This window comes from Paramacrobiotus metropolitanus, unplaced genomic scaffold (assembly GCF_019649055.1).
Source record: "Paramacrobiotus metropolitanus isolate TYO unplaced genomic scaffold, Prichtersi_v1.0 Parri_scaffold0000143, whole genome shotgun sequence".
Lineage (NCBI taxonomy): Eukaryota > Metazoa > Tardigrada > Eutardigrada > Parachela > Macrobiotidae > Paramacrobiotus > Paramacrobiotus metropolitanus.
Genome location: NW_026570363.1, coordinates 79,544 through 101,840, shown reverse-complemented (window position 1 = coordinate 101,840; position 22,297 = coordinate 79,544). Strand labels below are relative to the sequence as shown.

The 22,297-nt window shown below is 42.4% G+C and overlaps 3 protein-coding genes and 1 long non-coding RNA gene across 4 annotated transcripts; 3 read left to right on the top strand and 1 right to left on the bottom strand.

Moving 5' to 3' along the window:
- Nucleotides 1–7,190: 7,190 nt before the first annotated feature.
- On the top strand, nucleotides 7,191–9,626 carry LOC129599314 (uncharacterized). The gene is made up of 4 exons (XM_055497526.1): nucleotides 7,191–7,448; nucleotides 7,524–8,097; nucleotides 8,583–8,821; nucleotides 9,208–9,626. The coding sequence occupies exons 1-4, from the start codon at nucleotides 7,324–7,326 to the stop codon at nucleotides 9,365–9,367; spliced, it is 1,098 nt and encodes a 365-aa protein (XP_055353501.1). The 5' UTR covers nucleotides 7,191–7,323; the 3' UTR covers nucleotides 9,368–9,626.
- Nucleotides 9,627–11,391: 1,765 nt separating this feature from the next.
- LOC129599313 (uncharacterized) lies at nucleotides 11,392–14,357 on the bottom strand. The gene is made up of 3 exons (XR_008691902.1): nucleotides 13,882–14,357; nucleotides 12,249–12,888; nucleotides 11,392–11,797 (listed from the first exon to the last, which is right to left on the bottom strand). It is a non-coding gene; the product is annotated as an uncharacterized LOC129599313 (long non-coding RNA).
- A 431-nt stretch (nucleotides 14,358–14,788) lies between these two features.
- LOC129599299 (uncharacterized) lies at nucleotides 14,789–16,192 on the top strand. The gene is made up of 4 exons (XM_055497512.1): nucleotides 14,789–14,993; nucleotides 15,132–15,398; nucleotides 15,470–15,543; nucleotides 15,604–16,192. The coding sequence occupies exons 1-4, from the start codon at nucleotides 14,927–14,929 to the stop codon at nucleotides 15,889–15,891; spliced, it is 696 nt and encodes a 231-aa protein (XP_055353487.1). The 5' UTR covers nucleotides 14,789–14,926; the 3' UTR covers nucleotides 15,892–16,192.
- A 3,241-nt stretch (nucleotides 16,193–19,433) lies between these two features.
- Nucleotides 19,434–20,962, top strand: LOC129599303 (uncharacterized). The gene is made up of 2 exons (XM_055497516.1): nucleotides 19,434–19,715; nucleotides 19,802–20,962. Exons 1-2 carry the CDS (start codon nucleotides 19,649–19,651, stop codon nucleotides 20,761–20,763), a joined length of 1,029 nt encoding a protein of 342 aa, XP_055353491.1. The 5' UTR covers nucleotides 19,434–19,648; the 3' UTR covers nucleotides 20,764–20,962.
- The last annotated feature ends 1,335 nt before the right edge of the window (nucleotides 20,963–22,297 follow it).

Here is a 22,297-nt window from a genome sequence, read left to right as displayed (position 1 = left end):
TGCATAACCAGGTTATATGCCTCATCATGAATAAAAATATTTGTATGAGGTACAATGTGCGGAACAAGAAGACGCGCAAACATATTAAAGCTGGAGCGACCCGACTTGTGCATCAAATTTAAGCCTGGGCTACAAAAATTATTATGCGAAACCTGACACTTACGCATATATACTCGTACGAGACTTGTCATGCACATTCTCAGATTCACATTGCAACTTCCAAAAGTACCACCAGAAGCACGGCGCTGATGATCAGCAGCCGTCAGCTGGATGACCTCGTAGACTGTGGCCGAGATACGATCAAATTTAAGCAAATTTCTACAGCCTGGAACTGAATGCAAGCATTCATAAGCATTTTGCAGAATTCTAAGCAGCAGCTTTTCCGGGCTAGCGTATATCTGTAGCTTAACAAGTTGTAGTATCTCATGATACTTTCACGCTGTTGCAGTAGTTTAGAAAGCTCGCTTACACAGTCCGGAATAAAAATCCTAAACACCGAGATAAATTCTAGACCCCGACTTTCAAGTAGATCATCATCATTTTTGGCCAGCTGCTTAATCGAAGCATCAATGAGAAAATGCTTGTGCCGAAATACAATCGTAATACTGAAGGAAAACCGAATCGTCGATAGTAAGGAATTCACCAGCGAAGTTCACGATGCTTTCTGAGTGATCCGGCTGATTCCGGCAGCACTTAACCAAATGTCGGTGCCTTGCTTAAATACGTTTTATGTACAGAGTACATGTTGTATGTGCTGGAACGAAGGTACGCTACGCCGCTAAGCGCCGTAATAAAACATGTTTTATGTTTAGGACCTTAGGTAATATGTTTTCCGAGTGACGGCAAAGTAAATGGCTCTACAACTACAGTAGTGGTTGTACCGTTGCAGTGTTGTTTCACAGAATGCGGCGAATGGGGTCTGCTGTCATAAAGTCAGTATTTGGCACGGGCCCGATCCCTGATACATACTCCAGGTAATGCGAAGAAAACATTCCCTCGCATTAGGGAGAGAACGTATGTGTTTACATTATGAGTATCTTCCCAGTAACCTTTTTGTCGAAGTCATTATGAGTATCTTCCCAGTAACCTTACATAAACAACCTTCCCAGTAACCAGTAACTTTACAATTTACATTATGAGTATCTTCCCAGTAACCTTTTTGTCGAACTGATGCTAATAATGCTACCAAGAGTCAAAGACGCAGCATTGACAAAATATACCGGATTCGATTATCACAAAAAACTGTATTTAATCTTAGCTCAAACCATTTGCACTATTCCAATTCATTTAAATCCGAATATCGGACATCAAAACTCGAATTACACAAATTACAGACCATTGCGGAAGCAATTTACAAATGCGCAGTCAAACTGGTTTTTTTTTAAATAAGTCAGCATCAGCAGGAAATAGCGATCGATCAAGGTCAACTGACAATGGCACCCATAAGCTTAAGGATGTTGGCCCTGCTTCCTGGCTTGTTCGGTAATGGACGGTGGTTTCGGGAGCGGTTTGTCCACAGGCAAGGGAGGTAGCGGTTTGTTCTTGGGGTCTTTCGGATCCGGTAGCGGCTTGTCTTTGTTGCTTTTTCCGGCTTCGATAAAACCGGCAAAGATGGCCAGGCACAGGGTCAATACAACGAGCAATCTTCCCAAGGAAACCATCGTAGCTGTTGCGTATCGACAAAGAAAAGTTAAAAATTGTAGTGAGATAAGACTACAGAAACGGCTAGCTTGCTTACGTGCAGTGGTTTTTGTATACCGCATGCATGTATTATATATGTGGCTTTTTGGTGTGCTTTCGAATGTTCGTTTTCAAAACGTTAATAATTGGTCAGTGTTCTGTTTTTATGAATGTCTCTTAAAGGGATTTTCCACGCACATGTCGTAAACAACACTGAATTTTAACAGAAATTTCTTCGTACCCCAGAGAAATTATTAGACACTCAAGCTTTTCGTTCATAATAATTGAATACTTCCGGAGGCGATATAGTACCGCGCTGTTAACAATGGGTCACGGTTCCAGTATAACTGGGTAACGCACTGTCAAAATATGTTTGGTGTACACAAAATTCCCTTCGGCGTCGGAACTACACCGTCAGATTTTTTTGTTGCTTTTCTTGCTTCTGTTATTGCTCCATTCATAAGTTCGGAATCGATTTGCCGGCATTTTGAGAACGAGCACTTGCCGTAATTGAGTGTCTATAAAAAATAACAAGGTCTTCCACAGAAGTATGTTTATGGTAGGGGAGCTGAATATAACCAGGGCGCAATAAGCAGTAAAAGTTTTGAAATTCATTTTAAATCTGAAAAAAACATAAATGTAAAAATCTTATTTCCGGTGTGACACAATCTTCATGTTATATAACATCCGTTTGCATGAATTTGCATCAGTTCATTATAAGACCACTGCGGGACATCTTTGTGCGTTGAAACGTTTTGAATTTTTTTTTCACGCATTGTAAGCGAAATTGAAATATTACACTTCGTTAAAACAGTTTACTGAAATAACAATAAGTAACAGTACACAGTAAATTTATTACAGGTGAATTCCATTCCAAAAAGAAATTTTCACAAGTAATGAGCTCACGCGCGCTCTGTTGTCGTTGGCCTCGCTTAGTTGAAATACAGAAATTATACATTTATTTTTATCATCTGCACCCGTCTAGACTCTAGATATAAATAATGGTAGTATCATTATTTTATCTATACTTCTAGACATCATACAGTAGATGAACAGTGCGTAAACCGATAATGTTCAGAGCGAAAAATTCGAAATGAAGTTGCACGCCAGAGCGTAAGTAGGGTTTGCTTGATTTATTCATGAATAAAATTTTGTAATTATTATTATTATTTGCAAATAATGGTAATGATTGTAATTTTTTCATTATTTTGTTGCGTAGTAGAATTAATTATTTATACTTACATTTGCAATGCTTCTATCATATTTCGTTGTACTGGTAAAACAGCACTTGCCCTGCCGCCATCTGTCGGGCTAAAAGACGGTATTTGAAAATTATGAATAATTTCTTAAACGTCAAATGGACAGCGAGTCTTCCATTACACGAAAAAATGCTACTTATGTAATGTTATTGAAAATGTCTACTCTACTAGTTGTTTTTCGGTAGCGAATGTAAACATGTCGAAGAAATCGAGGTTACTTACCACAAATACAGATATGGCACTGTTTTGGCAGCGCGGCACTGAGCGCCTCCGGAAGTGTTTGTTATGAATGAAACATAAGATAGCCACATAATATATCCGAGGTACTAAGAAACTTGTATTAAGATTCCGTTTTGTTTACTACATGTGCGTGGAAAATCCCTGTGAAACCGCTCGCAAAAGACGGACATCGTTCGAATTAAGCTTTTCAAAAACAAGCATTCGAGAACATGAAATGCTTTATAAAGCAGATGTTCAGAGCACCATGGCCATCATACACTGAGCTAGCTAAGAGTCAGCACATTGTTAATTAAATTTCGACGATTTTTGTTTCTTTCTCGACGCGCTTCTTACAGTAACCACGATGGTTTCTTTTGGACGACTGCTTGTTGTGTTGACCCTGTGCTTGGCGGTCTTTGCCGGTTTTATCGAAGCCGGAAAGAGCAACAAGAACAAGCCGCTACCGGATCCGAAGGACCCCAAGAACAAACCGCTGCCTCCCCTGCCTGTAGACAAACCGCTCCCGAAACCACCGTCCATTACCGAACAAGCCAGGAGGCAAGGCCAGCATCCTTAAGGTTATGGATGCCCAATTTTGGTTGTACAGTCTGCCATTATCCCTGATGAGTGACACTTTTTTATTAGAACCATGTTGATACCCTTATTTTAAGGTTACCATCGATTTTGCAGACTGGAGTGGTCTGGAACGTGCTTATTTTAAATTGTCTTATCCGATATTCGGATTTATTTACTCGACTTTTGTCGTTTATTTCGCCAATATACGAGTACATATTAAATTATGCTGTTTACAACAGCATATATTCTGAAAGTAAATTCAATTTTGCAAGTTTAAATAAAGTTAGCTCTGTTCACTGTGCTACTGCTGTGTGGCCAATTCGTCGACTTCATTGTACATGAAATGCCGTTGATAATCCGCCATGCACAATAAAAAAGGTACATGTAATCTGTATGCCGTCAGTGCCCGCTTCCAAGTACCGCTTGAATATTGCAGATGTTACATACTGTACCTTGTACAAGCAACAAAACAAAACAGCATACAGTACCTACGAAGGACGACGAAATAATATCCCAGATAGACGATTATGTAACCATACGTCAGATGTAACACCTATCATGCTCGTATACAACACGTTTCAAACCGGATCCACAGTCCGTACACAGGATCCTCAGATCTTCAAGTGCCTCAATCGTCTCGGTGCGAGCGGCAAAATCATTCTGTCTCTAGTCGCGTTTGCAGATTAGAAACGAGCTTTCGCGTTCTATATCAACGGTATTAATAATATCAGTTATCTGACGTGATCATGAGCGCCTTTCGCGAGCCCTTCCCCTCTCAGCAGCGTCGCCTATCGTGGAGCCTGCAGTACACTATCCCCACGGAGCACTTCATCCAATCTCCTCTATTACAAGGGAACGCCAAGAAGAGAACCAGCGGGACTTGGTTCGTGGCCGAATTTCGTGTGGACCGCCAGCGCGACTATTCCGAGATCCCGTCCTCCATGTGGAGCGTGCAGTTGGCCGTACAGCCGTGGACCAAGAAAGTGACGGCGCGGGTATTTCCCCAGAGCGACCACAAGCAGATTGTGTCGGCTAGAAACTTGCTGATCCATTGCACTGTACGGTACGTGACAAATAATAATGCTGATGGTTCGGTAGTTTGTAACAAAGGTTAATAAACGAACCGAACGAGAAAAGGCGGGAAGTCAGCGTGACTTGCAGCATTTAGCCATCGCGTTTACCGGGAATTATTATAGCGCTCATTTTAAATATACTCAAGTTAATACTCATTAATATAGTCTTACTTTTAATAATTACAAATATTATAAAGGTAGCTCAAAGTGAAACTACAGAAGAATTTCGCTCAATATTCACTACGCCAAGTATGCGCTTATTGCCGACAAACTATTGACCTTTGCAGAGCAAAAGGTGGCGCTAACTCCACCGTGAAAATCGGCCCGAAGGGATGGACGGACATGTCTTCCGAACAGCGCAGCGATGACCTCTCCACCCTCGTCGAGCCCAAAGGCACGGCCCTCCGCAAAGGCCAGATGGTCGTGGTGATCATGACGTTCGAAGTCGCAACGCCCCGCGCTGATCTTCTGTCTCTCCTGTCGCTGGGGCCTTTCGCCGACGCCACCATTATCTCGAGCGATAACCGCGTTTTTCCGGTTCACCGCGCCATTCTTTCTTCCGCCTTCCCTGTCTTCGATCTTCTGTTCGCGCACGATGTACCCGTGAAGATGACGGGGGCGTGCAAGCTGCCGGATATCGACGGGGAGCTTTTGGAGATGATGTTGCGCTACGCCTATGCCCGGGGGCGGCCGACCACGGAAGACCGGATTGAGGAATTGTGTTCAGCGGCTCAACGGTACGGTATGGATGGTTTGCGGACGGCGTGTGAAGAGGTCCTGGCGGGGAATGTCCGACCGGAGAATGCCATGTACTATGTGGCAATGGCCCGACAGATGGGTTTGCCGGCTTTAGAGAAGCACGCCGCGGCGATGGTGCCGGACCGGGATACCCTGCCCATCTCCGATTACCTCCTTATTCATCCGGATAGTGAACGGTTTTGGTAATAATGGTGTGGCTCGTTCGACTTTGTACGTTTTCTTCGTTTCTCCTGCGTGAATATGTTTACGCGATATTAGTTTTTGTTCTGGTCAAGCTGTGTAGCACACTCCCGTGTTTCTTATGTGAGTTATGTGAAAACTTGTCAACCCATGATGAAATCAATATCGTACGTTAAATGCTTCGCAGCCAAATATGATAAGGGGGCCCGCGCTCAAGCTCGGACTTGGACTACTAAAACTTGGACTAGGACTTCACTTGGACTCTAAAACTTGGACTTCACTTGGACTCTGAAACTCGGACTCGATGCCTTAGACTTGGAGTTAGGCGTTTCTCATGTCTTCCTACGTTTCTTCATGTTTTCTCAGGTTTCTTAAGTTTCTGAGGCTTCTTCGATTTTCTTAGGTTTGTTGGGTGTTTTTATGTTTCTAAAGTTACCAGTATTTCTTAGGTAATCTAGGTATTCTTTGGTATTCTGAGAAACCCAAGAAACCTAAGAAACCTAAGAACACCAAAGAAACCTAAGAATAACCTAAGAAACCTAAGAAAACATGAAGAAACGTAAGAAGACATAAGAAACGCCTAAATCCAAGTCCGAGTTTCAGAGTCCAAGTGAAGTCCAAGTTTTAGAGTCCAAGCGAAGTCCGAGTTTTAGAGTCCAAGTGAAGTCCATGTCCAAGTTTTAGTAGTCCAAGTCCGAGTTTGAGCATGGGCCTGATAAGGGCTATCATTACATAAAAATTAGCTTTATTTTGGAAATTTATTTTGATAATTACAGTTCACACATACAACTCGTAATACAGAAAAGTAAAAACGCCGTTTCTAATTTTGTTTGAAACACAAATCCTAATAAAAGTTACAGACTTTGTTTCAACCGTTCACGCACTAATCGGCAGCGAACCTTCCGCCAATAAGTGCCATTTGCCGTTCAGCCAAATAAATCCTACCGGTAATAATTCAGGGTTGATTGTGCAGCACTAAATTAAGTCTTTACAAGGTTAAATTTCAATGTAAAGTTGGATAATTATTAAGTACTAATTGATTATTACAAAGACACTCCATCAGAAATGTAAGGACTGTAACGGCTGGTTAAGTTAACCATTAGTGTACACAGTAGTAAGTACAACGGTGAACTTCCGCTCATGCAGTTTGTATGGAGCTGGCTTTTTGTGTTGAGAACTCCATTAAATTTTGGACATAGTACGTACGTACAAGTTGTACGGTACAACTGGAATAATTATTATCAGCTTGAACTGGACAAATTGAACAGTACCTGTTGCAGTCCTGTGTAACGGACAGCTGTACGTACGAGTGTAGCGTCCACTGCACACCGGCTATGCGCAAATAGCCTATTGCGCAACCTGAACAAGAGAACAGAGAGCGCTCATTGTCAGCAATCTGAATCAGCATCACGATGCTCGCTTATCACTTTCGCTCATCGTAAGTTTATCGTCGATCTGGCCCTTCTACCGTCCAGCTTTTCGCGCATCCTTTTCTGAAGTTCTTCGGTTATTTTTTCTCTTGCCAGTGAAACTTTTCATCTACTTTTCTCCGCAAACCATCACTTATTTCCAACACAATGTCTAACGTTTTATTGGAAACTGACGGTGCAGATTTGCCGTGCTTTTTCCATGATTTACCCGACGAATCCGTGCTGCACATCCTCGCGTTCCTGGATATCATTGATCGTACCAACTGCACGGTGTAAGTTGCGTTCTGCATCACCAATTACAGCCTGGCTTTGCTGGAGCGCCTTTATCATTAAAATTCTATTAACAGGGTGTGCAAACGATGGGCGGACATCAGCAAGGACCCGCGCCTGCAGAAAACCGTCATTTTCGATCTGACCAAATGGGAGACCCACCATCCCTTATCCCTGTTGCCACGCCCACCTGTTCCCGATGCGGAAGCGCGACGGGAAGCGGCCCAGGTGGAGAACGAGTGGCGCCGCCAACTTCTGCAGCGTTTCTGGACAGCCAAGACCCGCCATGTTATTTTCCGACGCCCACCCGGGACGGCGGTCCCAAACGACTGCTGGATCAAAATGGGCATCCGGCCGGGCCCGCCAGGGGAAGGGGAAGGAAGTGGGGAGGAGGTGGCCGCTGGCTGGCATTTCTTGTGGGGCAATATTTATCACGCGCTGCTGGCATTAACGAAACTGCTGCCTGCCGCTCCCGAGGGCGGTGCGCCAGACGGCACGGAGTGTTTGGTCACGGTGCAGGATGTCCATATGCTGACCGGGGATCTCAGTGATCTGTTGCCGAAATATGTGAAGACGGTGCATCTGGAGAATGTCAGCATGAAATGCTACTTCTACACGGGATTCTTCCATCCTCTCGATAAGCCACCACAGGTGAGCGATCGTCGATCGCAGGCAGCAGGAAATATGTACATGTGTAAAAATTTAGATATTGTATTAAAATTTATTATCTACAGGTGTATTATAATACGTGATTGCACTGTATTAGTAAGTACAAAAGTTTGGTACTTATTAATACAGTGCAATCACGAGTCTATTGTACGAGTGCGTTCGCGATTCATCGCCGATAATCATTAATTTTAATTATTTTAATATCTATATCACCGTACCATTTCTTGATATTTTCTTCCCTACAAATTTTGTTTTTTTGTTTATATTTTACAAAATTATTTTGTTAATTTAAAAAATTTATTTACAACGTAAGAAGCCTCCGGAGTGCAGAGTATGGTACTTCCGGTTAAACTCGCACCACTGTTACCATTGTAATATTATATTATTGATTATTATTATGACTTTGTTTTTAATAAAGTTAGAATATTGTGCATTTGCAGTACTAGTGATATTTTTGCGTGTGTTAGGTAACGCGCACAGTGCTGGTGGACAAAGCTGTGGTGATGCGGGAGAACGGCGAATGGCCGTGGCTGGACGAACCGGCGGCGGACTTCTCCCACTTCCTCACACAAATCCGGCGCCGTAAAATGGAATTCTTCAGCCGATTCCTACCGCCTTCTATGACCGCCGACGAACGGCATTTCCTGGAGGAGAAACTGCAGTCGGCTGAGCCGATCGGCTGGACGCTGTCCTGCTTTCTTCGGAAGTAAGTCGAGACTCTGCCTTCACTTCGTAAAGGTTTTACGTTTACGCTGTTTATCTGCACGGTTTTTGTGTGATTTGCTATGTTGTAAAAATTCATGCCACGTTTTTTTAAATTCAGTTTATCAAATCAAAAGGAGCTTTTTCTATTTGTATTCAGTAATAAAGAAAAGCAAGAAAAACCTGTAAAGAACATTCTACAGGGATAGACTATGTAAAGAAATCGTACTGGAGCTTTTTCAGTACCGGTACAGTAGTGTTAAGCGCAGAATCAACTTGTGAAGTGCGTGCATCGTACTATGTACACCCGAGTTGGTGAATGTGGGCCGTTTTAACGCATGATATTCAATGATTCTACCCGTACAGTTACGAATTTGTATCGTGTTACAGGGGCGTCCAACTGCTGGGCGATGACGACATCCATCCACTGGCGCCCATCAACACCCTGGGGCTGACGCTGGATCGCGTTGGCACGTTCCCGCGCTGGTTGCAGTATCTGATGGTGGAGCTGCTGAAAGACCCGTCCATCGCGATTTTTCCCAATTTGTAATGCAGCTTCGTAGAGTACTAAACGGGTGTTAAAGTGGACAGTTTTACCATACAAAATTGTCCGGTGTAGAGTTTTTATTAAAGTTACATCCTCGAGCTGGATGCGGTTTCTGAACCAGCTTACCAAATTGCCAATTTTGACCATTTTTTTTCTGTCATGATCCGGCAGTCTGTTCTTTCTTGGTTTTGCTCACTGTTATTTTACAGTACAGATATACGTACAACATATCTATTAATTTTTGGATGTTGAAATTATAAAGTAATTTTACAAGCAATAGACTTTTGTCATTGCATAACGCGTTTCGTATAAGTATTGATTGTGACAAGTGCTCACTGTGTAATAATGCTTCTGTGGTCACCTTCTGGGCATTCACATTCGCGAGGCTCAGTTATGCACGACAGAGAAGTGTTTATACTCACGAAAATCAATAAAAAAAGTTTTTAAAATGAATACACTTTTCATACGATTACTTTTTCTTTCTATTTGTAGTTTTTTGTTATCGGTTGTACCGCGATCGATCGTACCAAGGGAAAAAATTTCAGAGTAAAAACAGATGTTCTACTCGTATAACCATGGTTGTTTTACGAAAACCATCTTCATCCAAATTTTGGAATTTTTTTGGATATGGACAGATCCTGCATGGAAATGGCCTAATGCCCCTGTACTACGAATTCTGTCACTGCGACTATAATTTCTGCGCTCATGGTAAAGCGTGCGGTTATAAGGATGCCGAATTCAGTCATCACCAAAATAAATAAATAAGCCGAAAATATTAAGTCATCAATCACCACGACAGAATTAAGTAAATAATGTTCTTTCAAGCCATCCCAACGACAAAATTAATTAGAAGAAAAATGGAAAAATTAACCTATTTAAAAATCATTAAAAAAAAATCTGAAATTTAAAGCAGAGAAGAATCCCATGCAGTAGGATAACTGGATTGATATTTTATTACAAACAATTATTGTTCTAATTATATCAACCGTGTTTATTGCATTATAACGCGTTTATTATTTATACGTTTTGAGTACGTTATTTCAAATAATTCAATTTATTTTGATCTATTAATTTCAATCAAAAATTACGTAAAAAAGACTGGAAACGATTTTCTTCGAATTAAATACAAAATGTTAAATCGCGTACAATAAACAACTTAATCAAAACAGAAACACAAAACAGCAGCAAAGCATTTGTAACAGCAAACCAGCCGGGACGGTACCACGGCTCCGCCGGGTACCTGTACAAGCGTGCATATACTGATATACATAATTTATTTTAATACAAGTATACCCGTATCCAGCCGGGCTTCTTAGCGCCCGCAGTATGGACGGCTGCATAATATTATATGCACACGTGTACGAATGGCCCCGCAGTACGTACAAATTTATTCACTACGAGTACTTTTAGTTACTGCCCCAGCTTGGCCGCAATTATGTACGCGCAAATTATTTTACGTACAGTATATAAAGCCCGTAGTAGCCACAGCATCGAGCGTTTTGTGTGATCTTATTAAATTTTTACTTACAGTGAAGATCGATAAGGCTCTTTGCTTTACAAGTTTTATTATTATTATTATTTTATGATCCGATCATTTTATTACTTTTATTTTATTTTTGTCATCGTAATTTCTCTGGAAGAAAATACGGCAACCAGAAAAAAACTCCGAAATGAAAATCTAAAACATACGCTCATTAAATTCAACCGTCATGCCTCGCATACAACAGCTGTCATATCGCTCTAATAAGCACGAATTATACGCAATAAAGCAGCCGATGACCTTTACAGTACATCCTCAACTGCACTTCAAGTAACGCACTTTTGCAGTAAAACGGAGCAAGCTGCCAGCAAGAATAAAAGCCTGAAAATCAAACTTCGACCCCTGCACCAGCGGCAGCCCATTACTATAATTTAATTAATCGTCCACCATGTGCCGCATCGTATATCTGAATTTAAAGGGACTCGTCTGCCTCTTGTTGAGAAACCATCAGTCAGCGTTTACAACAGAACAAGGCTAACAACAGAATTACAGCTTCTTTATAGCCGCCACAAATGCGAAAATTATTATCATGGGGATCAGCCACACTGTACTAGGAGCAATGAAAGTAAACAGAATTTCCTACGCAAGATAAAACTGCGTTCCAGTGCTTACCATTTCGACAAACAAGAAACGACGAAGCGATGGTCGCAGTGGTTTTGTCATAGTCCGCACTGCGGCAGGGCACAAGCGAGTAAAATTAATGGATTATCAAAATACAAAGTAGCTTAGCCTGTGAAATAATGCAAACCCTAATTTTTTCAAAGCCAGTTTTAGTCTTCGTAGCATCCATCCAGTGCCGCAATTGTGACATGGGTCAAAACTGCAGTGTCCAGTTGGCGGGATCCATCGTATTCCAGCGCTGTGGGATGTCATCAGGATGGAGTGAACTGAACCTGTTAAATAAAAGTTTATCGCGTAGACGCATACAGCCAATTCAACCCACAACGGACGGTGCGTGACAGCTCAGTTGGTCGCGGGGCATTTCGTCGTGGGACATTTCGCCATAAGTATTTCGTCGCAGCGGCTAGTTTATTTTGGGACAACTTGCTCTGTTCTGTTGCTACTTTTCATCTAGACTCGTTCTTCAGTCATCTTGTTGTGTGGCATTTGGTCGCGCGACTTTCGGGGTGTCGAAAAGTTGTCGACTGGTGTATGGCAACAAACAGTCATAATTATGACTACTTACCACAAAAACGAGTTGTCCTTAGACGAAATACCCGCACAACCAGATGTCCCGCGAGTCCGCGACGACCTGTCGCGTAGCCGGACAGTGATCTACTTTAATTGCACTATCAATTCAATCAGACATGAATGACTTCATTTATTTTTATAGCGTCTTCGTACATCTGCAAGAAAACCCGGATGCCGCTCCACTGATTCGGATAGCCAATGTACGCGCCCAGCGTGCTTGGATCGCTGCGACCTTTTCATACGCCCCCGGACTGACGGCCGGACACTGGTCATTATACGGATCTGCTCAGCGGGTGTCTCGACGTAGCGAATGCGCAGACACCCGGAAAGTTAACCGTTTCCGTCACTCTCCATTTTGGCGCAGACAGAACTGATTGTGTCCAGTCCCACTCGTACGGACATTCGACAACCGACAAAGATGACAAAGACATCCGGCTGTCGGTGTTCCATACAGGAGAACTGCAAATCATCTACTCTCGCGTACCGATCAAATATGCACTTGACCTCGCTGAGATTTTCACTACTGTCCGACAAGACTCGACACGTACGCGCCAAAATCAATGGGATAAAATCCACGTCGGGCAACTTCGGCGCTTTGGGAAAGCTGATGACATATTTGTTGTACACGAGCCCCGCAGTTTCCTCGAAGAAATTTTCCCCATCATCCGGCATCGGTAGCTTGTCAAAGCAGTTGTTCCGATGAACGATGTGCTGTCGTCTGACGTCTGACGTCTGGTAAAGCATCATTTTCAGTTCGGTTCGATATCCGACGAAGCTGGTGCTGTGATCCCGACTATTGGTAAAAATCTACTCTAGCTACCGGTAGTCTCTAGATGACATTTAGAGTGTAAATGATGGACAATAAAACATATAACGTCGTTGTGCAAAACTATAGTCACTGATTTATGCAACTAGCACCGGCACCCCTTGAGAAAACTGTAAACAGACATCTGACAGGTATGTAGTAACTAGGGAAGTGCACCGCTGCAAGCTAGCACTAAAAGACCGAAGCGAAGCCAGAAAATTCCGAAAGATGGTCCATTCTGAACAAAATCTTATTTTGTATTACGAATTTTCGTCCTACTTTAGATTCACACTTTCACACTTCTAGTCAACATTAAAATCTGCTGCCTGTATTGTGCAGCTAGAATGGTTTGCCAACAGCCTCAGAACGAAAATTTATAGTAGAGCATTTTAGGGAAGAAGATTGACAAAAATTCCACAGATAAAACAGGTCCACGTATAGAGCACAAGCAGAGAAAAATTATCGAGTTGTGTCAGTTTAAAAACAATAAATACTGTATTTCTTCATAAGGAGTATACAGAAAAGCATTCGAATTACTTAACTAGGGAGTACAACGAGTACTTTTTACAATCATAAATCTTATTCCGTCCGTAAAAATACGTATTGACCCATTTAGGGAAGTATGTCGGTTCCTGGTACCATATTTTGTACACAAAGCACTTCCTTTAACTTACAGTACTCCCAAGTCCCAAACACTTTTATGGTACCAAAATTCTCCTTACAACTTTCCACCTGACATTCATTCATTATTGCTGACCGACGTTTTCATCAGATTTGGTCGCTCAGCTGACTGATGCAAAATCTGACTGCTAACTTCGGCAACGTGTGATTACATGGAAAGATTTGCAAAACTATAGCTATGTATAGGTCAACCGCACCTGGCCAAGCCAAACAAAAATTATGATCGTTAAGGTACATTAGTAGCCTATTACGGGCCCTAGTAAACACGTTGCTGCTACAATTATTAAGTAAAGAACTTACTCATTGACTCATTTCGCATAAAAGGCACTAAATAAAATCACTAAAGGGAAATAATCAATAAGCAACAGCAACAAATTACTACGATTTTCATAAAGAAAAACACGAAGAACTGGAATCGGACCGCCTGCAATGCAGAAGAAACCGGTTTTCCACGTTGACAAAATTGAATAAATTTCAAATTTTTATAATGTCGATTTGTTTTAGTAAATACACAGCAGTGAAAAACACACATGCTTTCACATAATATAGGGGGCAAGACCAGTCTACCCGAACCGTCTCCCTGCACTGCTGCCGTCACCCGGCTGGAGCTTAAACATAGTGCTCATGTACCGCGCCCGATTTAACCATATTACCTACTGCCGTAACATCCCATTCCAACCGGGTGACGGCAGCAGCGCCATGAACCGGCTCCAATAAGACGGTTTTCCCCTATATAACCTCACACTACTCTGTAATAATATTATAGGCTTTCTACTATTACATAGTGCGTGAGCAGCGTGACCGACGGACAGATTAGTATGTGACCGACATGACCGACAAAAACTCCTGTTATCTTGAACATAGAGGACCTTCGCTTCGCTGCGGTCGACAAATCTTTCAACAAACAACCCTTTACGACATAACTGATAAGAGATAACATTAATGATTAATCCTGGGGTAAGTGAAGGACGTCAGCGTATTGAAGAGATAGAAGTCATAAAACCATAACAAATATCCTTAATAAACTTAATGAACAACAAGTGGATTAATAAACATCCGTTTGGGAAGGCGTAGCCGTGGCTGTTGAGGATCCATCAAAGATGAATGAAAACGTAACTTCCGCCTATGTGCTAAGGAAACGGAATGAAAAACAGTGTCCCTTCAGCTCATCGTGCATGTACAGTATAAAAAGCGGCCAAGGTTACACATTGCAATAAATTCAACCAACATTAATCAGCTTTCGTACCAGGGATCACACATCAGCTAGTTTCTTTCTTTTCTTTTATATTTTGATTTTTCGGCTTCGACTTCCATTTCGCTTGTACGTATCATTAAGCACTCGACCATGAACAGTTTTATCTGCGTTCTTCTCGCCTGCGCGTTCACGGTTTCCAGAGCCTCTGTCCTGCAAGGTACAGATACAGTATAGAAGTTTTTGAAAATTGTTGAAATTATAATTAACTTCGCAGGTTGAATTAAAAAGTACTTTCGAAATTTAAGCATCTCTAGTTCTGCACCGGTTTATCTTCGATTTTTGGTACGGTTTATAGATACTCAGCCGTACATCCAGAAAGCCGTTGCGCAGGTGCAACAGGCCACTCGGGAAACCGTTCCCACTAGCGTACTGCGGCATGCCAACGAGACCCTGTCCTCCTTCGACGACCTAACCGAATCCACGCAGGACGCCGCGCGGGAAATCGTCTCGGACCTACTCGCAGCGAAAGGTCAACTGCAGCTGAACGGCGTAGATAATGCCGGGGGTGCACAGACGATTGCCCAGGAGCTGATTAGGAAAATTACCGACCCAGGGACACCAGGTGATCCAACTACTTCGCTTTACCGTCAAAATGTCCCTTCTGTATAATGGCATTGGCAACTGATATTGCAGACGCAAAGTTCTTTCAGAGATGGTTCTGGAAAAAGAAGTGGTTCAGAATCGCTGTCAAAATTGTCCAGATCGTGGTGCGTTCGAATGATCTCAAAGCACATCTTAATATGTTGCAGAAAAAGTTTGTTTTGCAGATTATTATCATCGGTCGGGCCAAGGTTGATGATGCTACCGTTGAGGACACGGTGCTGACCAAGAGCGTCGGCGAGGTTGTCGACTACTTTAGGCCGCACGCGGAGAAGGAAATCGGGGCCGCGTATCAGTTTGCTGCTGACTCCCTTCTCGCCACGAGTACCGATCATCATAACCAGATCGTCCGTGCCGCTCAGGATTTCCTTGGATTTCTGGTTAAATATGAAAGCGCCCTAGGAAAGGTCTATGGGGAAACTGTACAGGCCGTCGAATCACTGATCAAGGAGTGAACCATGGCATTACCTAGTTGCACTGTACAGCACACGATTTCCTTTCTTAAACCCAAACTTAAGCAGTCGATGTGTCCAACATTGTACTCGTCATTGTACTCGTACAATATGTTATCGATATTATTTTAAATTATACACTGTCACTGTATAAATAGTTACTGTACAGAGCATTTAGATACTAATAGGCGCTTATGGTCATGTGTATATAGTACGAGTAGCGCTTCTATATATAATTACTCATTGTCATGTCTTATTTTGACTGCTTTCCAGAAAATAATCTGCTAATAAAGATTTGATCGCAAACTTGCAACATTCACTGTGTTCGTTTTTTGACACTTTTACCATAACTATCTGTACTTCGAAGTACTGATCATGCATGCTGAAGTCTGTGGATCTTGTCCGTAAACAGAATGTTTATTCAGTTCATTCGGCCAAACAACACACATAGACCGAAGCTGTTCCCGAAAGGTGACCTTTCGGTTAGCCCTATTTACATTTAAATTTTCATAAATTTTCCAATCTTTTTGTTGAAATTTAAGCAACTTAAGTGCTCTGACAGCAAACGCACACTTTTATCGATCTTTGTAGCCGCAGGAGGAAGTGAAGTCAGCAGCAGTACAGTATTCAAAATCATTTGTTCAACAAAACATGAATTATATTCGCAATTAAAATAAGCAATTACAATAATCTAATTTTCCTTGTGTTTTCTCTTAATTTGTAATAATGGGTTTTTGTCTCACAGCAGCGAACGCAACTCAGGAAAGACTGAAGCTGAAGTACAGTGTGAAATAAGTTATCCTTTCGCTTATAGCAATTTTCATGATCTGCTTTGGCAATTCTGACAGTTTTATATGCAACTGCCATTTTCCCGTGGTTTCGTTACCTTCCATATTACATAATCATCGCGTATGCAGATGATTCAGCGCTTAAGTCAAAGCTGTGTATTAAAAGTTTGTTTTGATTTCGTGAGTCCACAAAAAATAACTCAATAAAGTATCATGTTTAATCGAATTATTTCCAGCGGTAGGTGTGATTCCGATCTGATCCATTCCCAATCCAGCATTCCCCTGCACTACAGGTCCTGCTCTGCCAACAACAATGCCTGCCGCAAGAACGTAGTGTATTATTTGTAATTAGTAGCGCGCAATCGGATGATGAGAAATTTCACTCGCTTCCGGTAGTCCCGTGACATTATCAAGAAAATGACCTAAAATACGCAAAAACATTGTTACATACATGTATAACCTGCAAAGCGACAGCGTTCCAGAACACTAATTATAGTAATAAGCCACATCATATAAGCAGTTATTTCCATATGCGTATTATGAATATAGTAAAAACCTTTTTAAAGCGTATTCGTACCGGTGTTCCCGCCATTCCACAAAAATAAACAGTGCGCATCCAGAACTGCATAACCGGGTACTTAACATACAGATCAGGATACTGCGGCATAATCAGGGTATGCGGAGCATAACAGGCGAAATACCAGACAGAGGAGACGAACAGTATCTGCGCCAGACGCAGACGCTTGGAACGAGCGGACAGCCGTGTCTTCCCAGCGCTGTTCGGCTCCACACAGCCCGATGCAGGCGGATTTGTGGTAACTGTTACAGTTCTTCGTTTAAAAGCCATTCCGATCAAGATAACGAAGTAGCAGACAAAGGTCACGGCTAACGGAACATGAACGCGAATAATGTACATGGCGGTAATCGCCCAGGTTGATCGGTCAGGCGCCGGCGCAATGGCACACGCTGTCCATTTCGCGTTCACCTTAGTAATTTGCCCTCCTGTATTTAATGCTAAGCACAGGTCGATGCTGCACGGAATGGCCCAGCTAAAAAAGATAAATAGCGCGGTGATACGGTTGTTGACTTCTTTCCGATAAAACACCGGTGTTAACACCGCCATTACTCGATGCACAGCCAAGAAACACATGGACCAATGTTCAGCACCCATGACTAAGACGTGAAAAAAGATAAAGGCTCGGCAATCATCAGATCCCATATGAAATGTGGGAAGAATGACGGATAAACTCATGATGGATTGGAAAGGACCGCAGATCAACAGATCGACGAAGAGCAGATGAAGGACTTGGCTGCTGGAAGCTGAGAGTTTATCGGTTGCGATTGCTGCCAGTAGTAAAATGTTGATCAAGCAGGCCGTAAGTTGTGCGATGACATTAAAAATGAAACAAATTTTGACGGAAATTTTGTCACCAACATCAACAGTAAATGTCGTATTATTCATTTTACTTTATGCTTCTTACTGATATATAGAGATGAGCAGAAATACTCGAACGGTATCACTTGTTGTTAAAGCATTCGTAGACTGCCAGTGACTGGTATAAACCGTTTATGGCGACGCAATTGCAGTGATGATCATTCGACATGCATGTGACTGTAGGTTGTTTTCTTTCGGGAATTTGCTGCCGATAAGAAAGGATACAGTCAAAGGATACAGTCACAACCGGAAATTAAACTTTGTCATAATTAGAGGACCGTGGGTGTGTAATTTTAACGCAGGGATCGGTAGCAGTGATATAGTTACCAATTACCATGGAAAGCATCGATATTTTTGTAGCCGACCGAAGCGGGCATGTACCGTAGGTACATACTGTGATAGCGCACCTTACGGGGTTGAACTTTTAGCGCTTGCTGCAGTGGATTCCTGTGCTTAAATTTAGATGTTTTTTTATATTGATAAAAGAGAGTTTAGTCATAGGCCTGGCTGGTTCCAATTTTTTTTTAAAAATTCACGGCATTTCACAAATATTTCAGTTTTCCTGGAATATTCTTCCAAGATCAGTACTGTACAGAGTATGTGTCCGATTGACATCGCAAAATTTTTCATGCGATTGCTTCCAGAAATAATTTCAAGGGAAAGACTACTAGCAAAATGTAGCGAACGATTAGTAGGTAACACCAATCGAAAATTAAATGCCAAGAATGGTAGCAAACTACTAACGAGCATGAAGTTCAAAGTGCACAGATACCGCGTTCAAGATATTTAACAAAATAATCCAAAAGCAGGCGGTTTTCGTTTTTAAATTTATCGGGAAGGGTGACATTTACATAATATAACTATGCTTCCATATTACATATACATATATTTGTACAGTTTCATAAGGTGGCATACGCATATATACTAGTAGTTTGATATATAGTTATAGCTTTTACGTATGTTATAAGTACAGTATGCGTTACCTTTATAAAATAGGCATATCTATCTTCGTAATATAACTATCTGTACGATTCTGGTCTCCAGACAGATGTAGTCTGTGCGGTACAAACGGGTAATCGTTTTTTCCTCCCTCTACATTCTTTATGCACGCAGTCCGCCGATTTATCGTACCAGAGTCACCAGAGTATCAGTTAAACAGCTTAACTGAACCATCTTACCCATATTATGACGGTTCCTTTCGCTACGTTTAGCCGTCCAGCAAAGATTTTACGGCATGATACGCAAATTAAAGTTCAAACTAAAGATGTGATCAGTTCTACGGTATGGTTGGGCGTTTGGTTAATTACTTTCCATTCTGATTATTTCATACACCCCATCGCATTTAGCCTTTTCTCTCGTTAAATTTCGTTCACGTGTACATATCGCTATCCTTTTGTGGCAGAGGTGTAATAATTCTAGGCAGCCATAACTTTCAATTAGAATTTGGGAGTAATCATTTTTTACAGTCGGCCTTGAAGTCAGAAACACAGCTGCTTCGCTTTTGCGTCTTGTGGTTTCTGTGGAAGCGCTCTTAAATATGACGAAGTCCATCTTTTTGCTGTACAGAAACGTCGTCGGACTGTGTGTTATCGGTTTTATATTAGGTATGTCGCGCTTTACTACACGAATTTATTAATTTTGCCTTTCATGTCAGTTCTGTTCGGTTCAACATATACTCATTTATTTTCAGTGGATGCCGTAATGGAAACCGATTGTAATAATCGTTCCATGGCCAGAACGCCTCCCACGGAGAATAATTTTTCCCAACCAGTTTTTCCGTTTCGCAGCGATACGCTAACGTTGGAAGAATGTATGGCGTACTATACATCACCCGATAGTTACGAGTGTAACCCACGGGGTCTGCCATACTGCAATAAAACAGTCGCGTATCCCATGTCACGCACCTTCTTGGAAGTAAACTGCCCACGGAATATGCGGGCGTCCCTGGCGGGTATCATGAAGCTAGCCAGCATGGTTATCCCTAACCGGGCCATAACAGCGCGATTAAACGAACGCCCCGATTTAACGGATCCCCTTCATCCTGACGTCCTCAACCCGGTTCGCAATCAGCTTATCGAATTAACCATCGACAGATGTGCCACCCCTAGTGTAACGTTTAAATTTCCGCCGCTGGGACGTCTGCCGTACGTTGTCCGCCTGAGTGTCGGTCACTGCAAGGGAATGATCATCGGACGCAACGATTTCCGGAATGTGACGCAGCTCCGCGTGTTCCACCTGTACGAATCCACCATCGATGTCATAGAACCGTACACTTTCACTGATCTGGTGCAACTGCAAAACCTGGCGTTGGAAGCCGGTCTGTACTCCATGATGCAGTTCCGAGAAAAATCTCTGGGTCCTCCTGAGTTTCAGCTCTCCGATGAAGATATCCAGAGAGTCCAACGACTTCACTGCGATTGTGCATTCGCCTGGTTCCGCAATTTTCTCCAAGAGAAACCGTATCTGATTGCCGACAGGGACCGCGGTGAGATGTTTGCCATTGGGAGTTACCTGTCGGACCACATTACTGTGCATGGTAATGAAATCAATTCTATGTTTCGCGTTGATTGTGCGCGGAATCTGTCTACGAATAATGTCAATGCCAGTGAGTTGTTCTCGTACAATACACACTGCTTCGGGACAAATTGTTAGCTTGTCATGTGCATTCGTGGATATGCGGCACGCGGCTTTTTCGCTTTGGTTAGGAGTTTAAGATTGACGAATACCGGTTTACAGTCAGCGATGCAGTGCACTCTGTTAGGCAATTAATATGAAGGAATGTTCTTGTCGATCATTACAAACAGCAATGTTCTGTGAGTTCGAATTTCTTTATTCATTTGAAGAAGATGTATAACAATACACTTATTTTAGGAATAGTGATGTGATGCAAATGATTTCGCTTTAGTTCCTTCAAAACCAAGATTCTCTCGCAAATATTGCTCATCTCTGTCAGCAAACAAGCGCTTAATGAAAGTGTACGTTTACTTGCCATCGTTTACTTTAATACGGGTATCAAATCCATCCGAACCGTGTTCCTCTTTAAAGCATTTCGAAATTCAGCATAACCGTCTTAGAATGAAGGAAACAGATATTTACAAAATGTTTGGCACTAGTCCAACGTTTCGGATAGAACGTATCGGAATCTGTCTACTGACAATATCAATGCCGGCGAGCTGTCTTCATACTGTATAACACAAAGTGCTTTAATAACAAGCAAGTTTGTTTGTTATGTACGGTATGCAACTTCAGTTTCTCTACGGTTCGACTACATGTGTAGAAGTAAACGTGCGATTAGAAATTATTATTTAGGCATTTAGAAGACAGACAATTAAACGGGCTGCGAGATTAGCACGATCATTTCAGACATTTCAAACAGCATTATTTTATGGGTTCAACTAATAAAAACCAGCTATTACATAATACATAATGCCGCCCATCCATGCCGATAGTTTTGATTCCAGTAAGGCGAAGATCACCAGTGCACCACTCCTTTCTCTGTAAGCAGCAACGCTTTAGGAAAGAAGGCGTTTACGTGCATGTAACAGTCGCGCGAACTGAGCTGATGAAGATCTTCACACGCTTCCGGTAGTCCCGTGACATTACCAAGAAAATTATCTGTGGGCACGCAAACACATCGTTAGGTTGCATCAGCATTATGCAGCACAGCAGTATCTTCCTAAGAACTTAATTAGCCAGTATCATATTGCAGTTAATATGCATCTTTGTTGACATAATACTTTACAGTTTCACGATCAAGTAACTGCATGCGTACCGGCGTTCCGGCAACTCCGGAAAAGTACACAGTCCGCACCCAGAACTGCACAACGGGATATCGAACATACAGCTGCGGATACTGCGCTATAATCACTGTATGGGGCATGTAGCACACAAAGTACCACATAGACGATACAAACAGCATCTGCGCCAGACGCAAACGCTTGGAACCGGGACTGCCTGACCCTGGCAACGTCGGTCCGGCACTGGTCGGGTCCGCACCCACTGACGCGAAGGTATTCTGACCCACTGTAACGGTTCTGCGCCGAGCTATTGCCACTCCCGTCCAAATAGCGATATAGCACGCAAAGGTCACGGACAGAGGAACGTGCACACGCAAGATGTACAGTGCGGAAATGGCCCACGTTGATTTGTCTCGCGTGGATGGCGCAGCGGCGCATGCCGTCCACGC

Bases quoted from the DNA above. Each gene is read 5' to 3' on its own strand.
- LOC129599314 (XM_055497526.1), top strand. From the start codon at position 7,324: ATGTCTAACGTTTTATTGGAAACTGACGGTGCAGATTTGCCGTGCTTT. The intron at 7,449-7,523 runs GTAAGTTGCGTT...TTCTATTAACAG, and splicing joins GATCGTACCAACTGCACGGT to GGTGTGCAAACGATGGGCGG. The intron at 8,098-8,582 runs GTGAGCGATCGT...TGCGTGTGTTAG, and splicing joins CTCTCGATAAGCCACCACAG to GTAACGCGCACAGTGCTGGT.
- LOC129599299 (XM_055497512.1), top strand. From the start codon at position 14,927: ATGAACAGTTTTATCTGCGTTCTTCTCGCCTGCGCGTTCACGGTTTCC. The intron at 14,994-15,131 runs GTACAGATACAG...TACGGTTTATAG, and splicing joins CAGAGCCTCTGTCCTGCAAG to ATACTCAGCCGTACATCCAG. The intron at 15,399-15,469 runs GTGATCCAACTA...CTGATATTGCAG, and splicing joins TACCGACCCAGGGACACCAG to ACGCAAAGTTCTTTCAGAGA.
- LOC129599303 (XM_055497516.1), top strand. From the start codon at position 19,649: ATGACGAAGTCCATCTTTTTGCTGTACAGAAACGTCGTCGGACTGTGT. The intron at 19,716-19,801 runs GTATGTCGCGCT...ATTTATTTTCAG, and splicing joins TGTTATCGGTTTTATATTAG to TGGATGCCGTAATGGAAACC.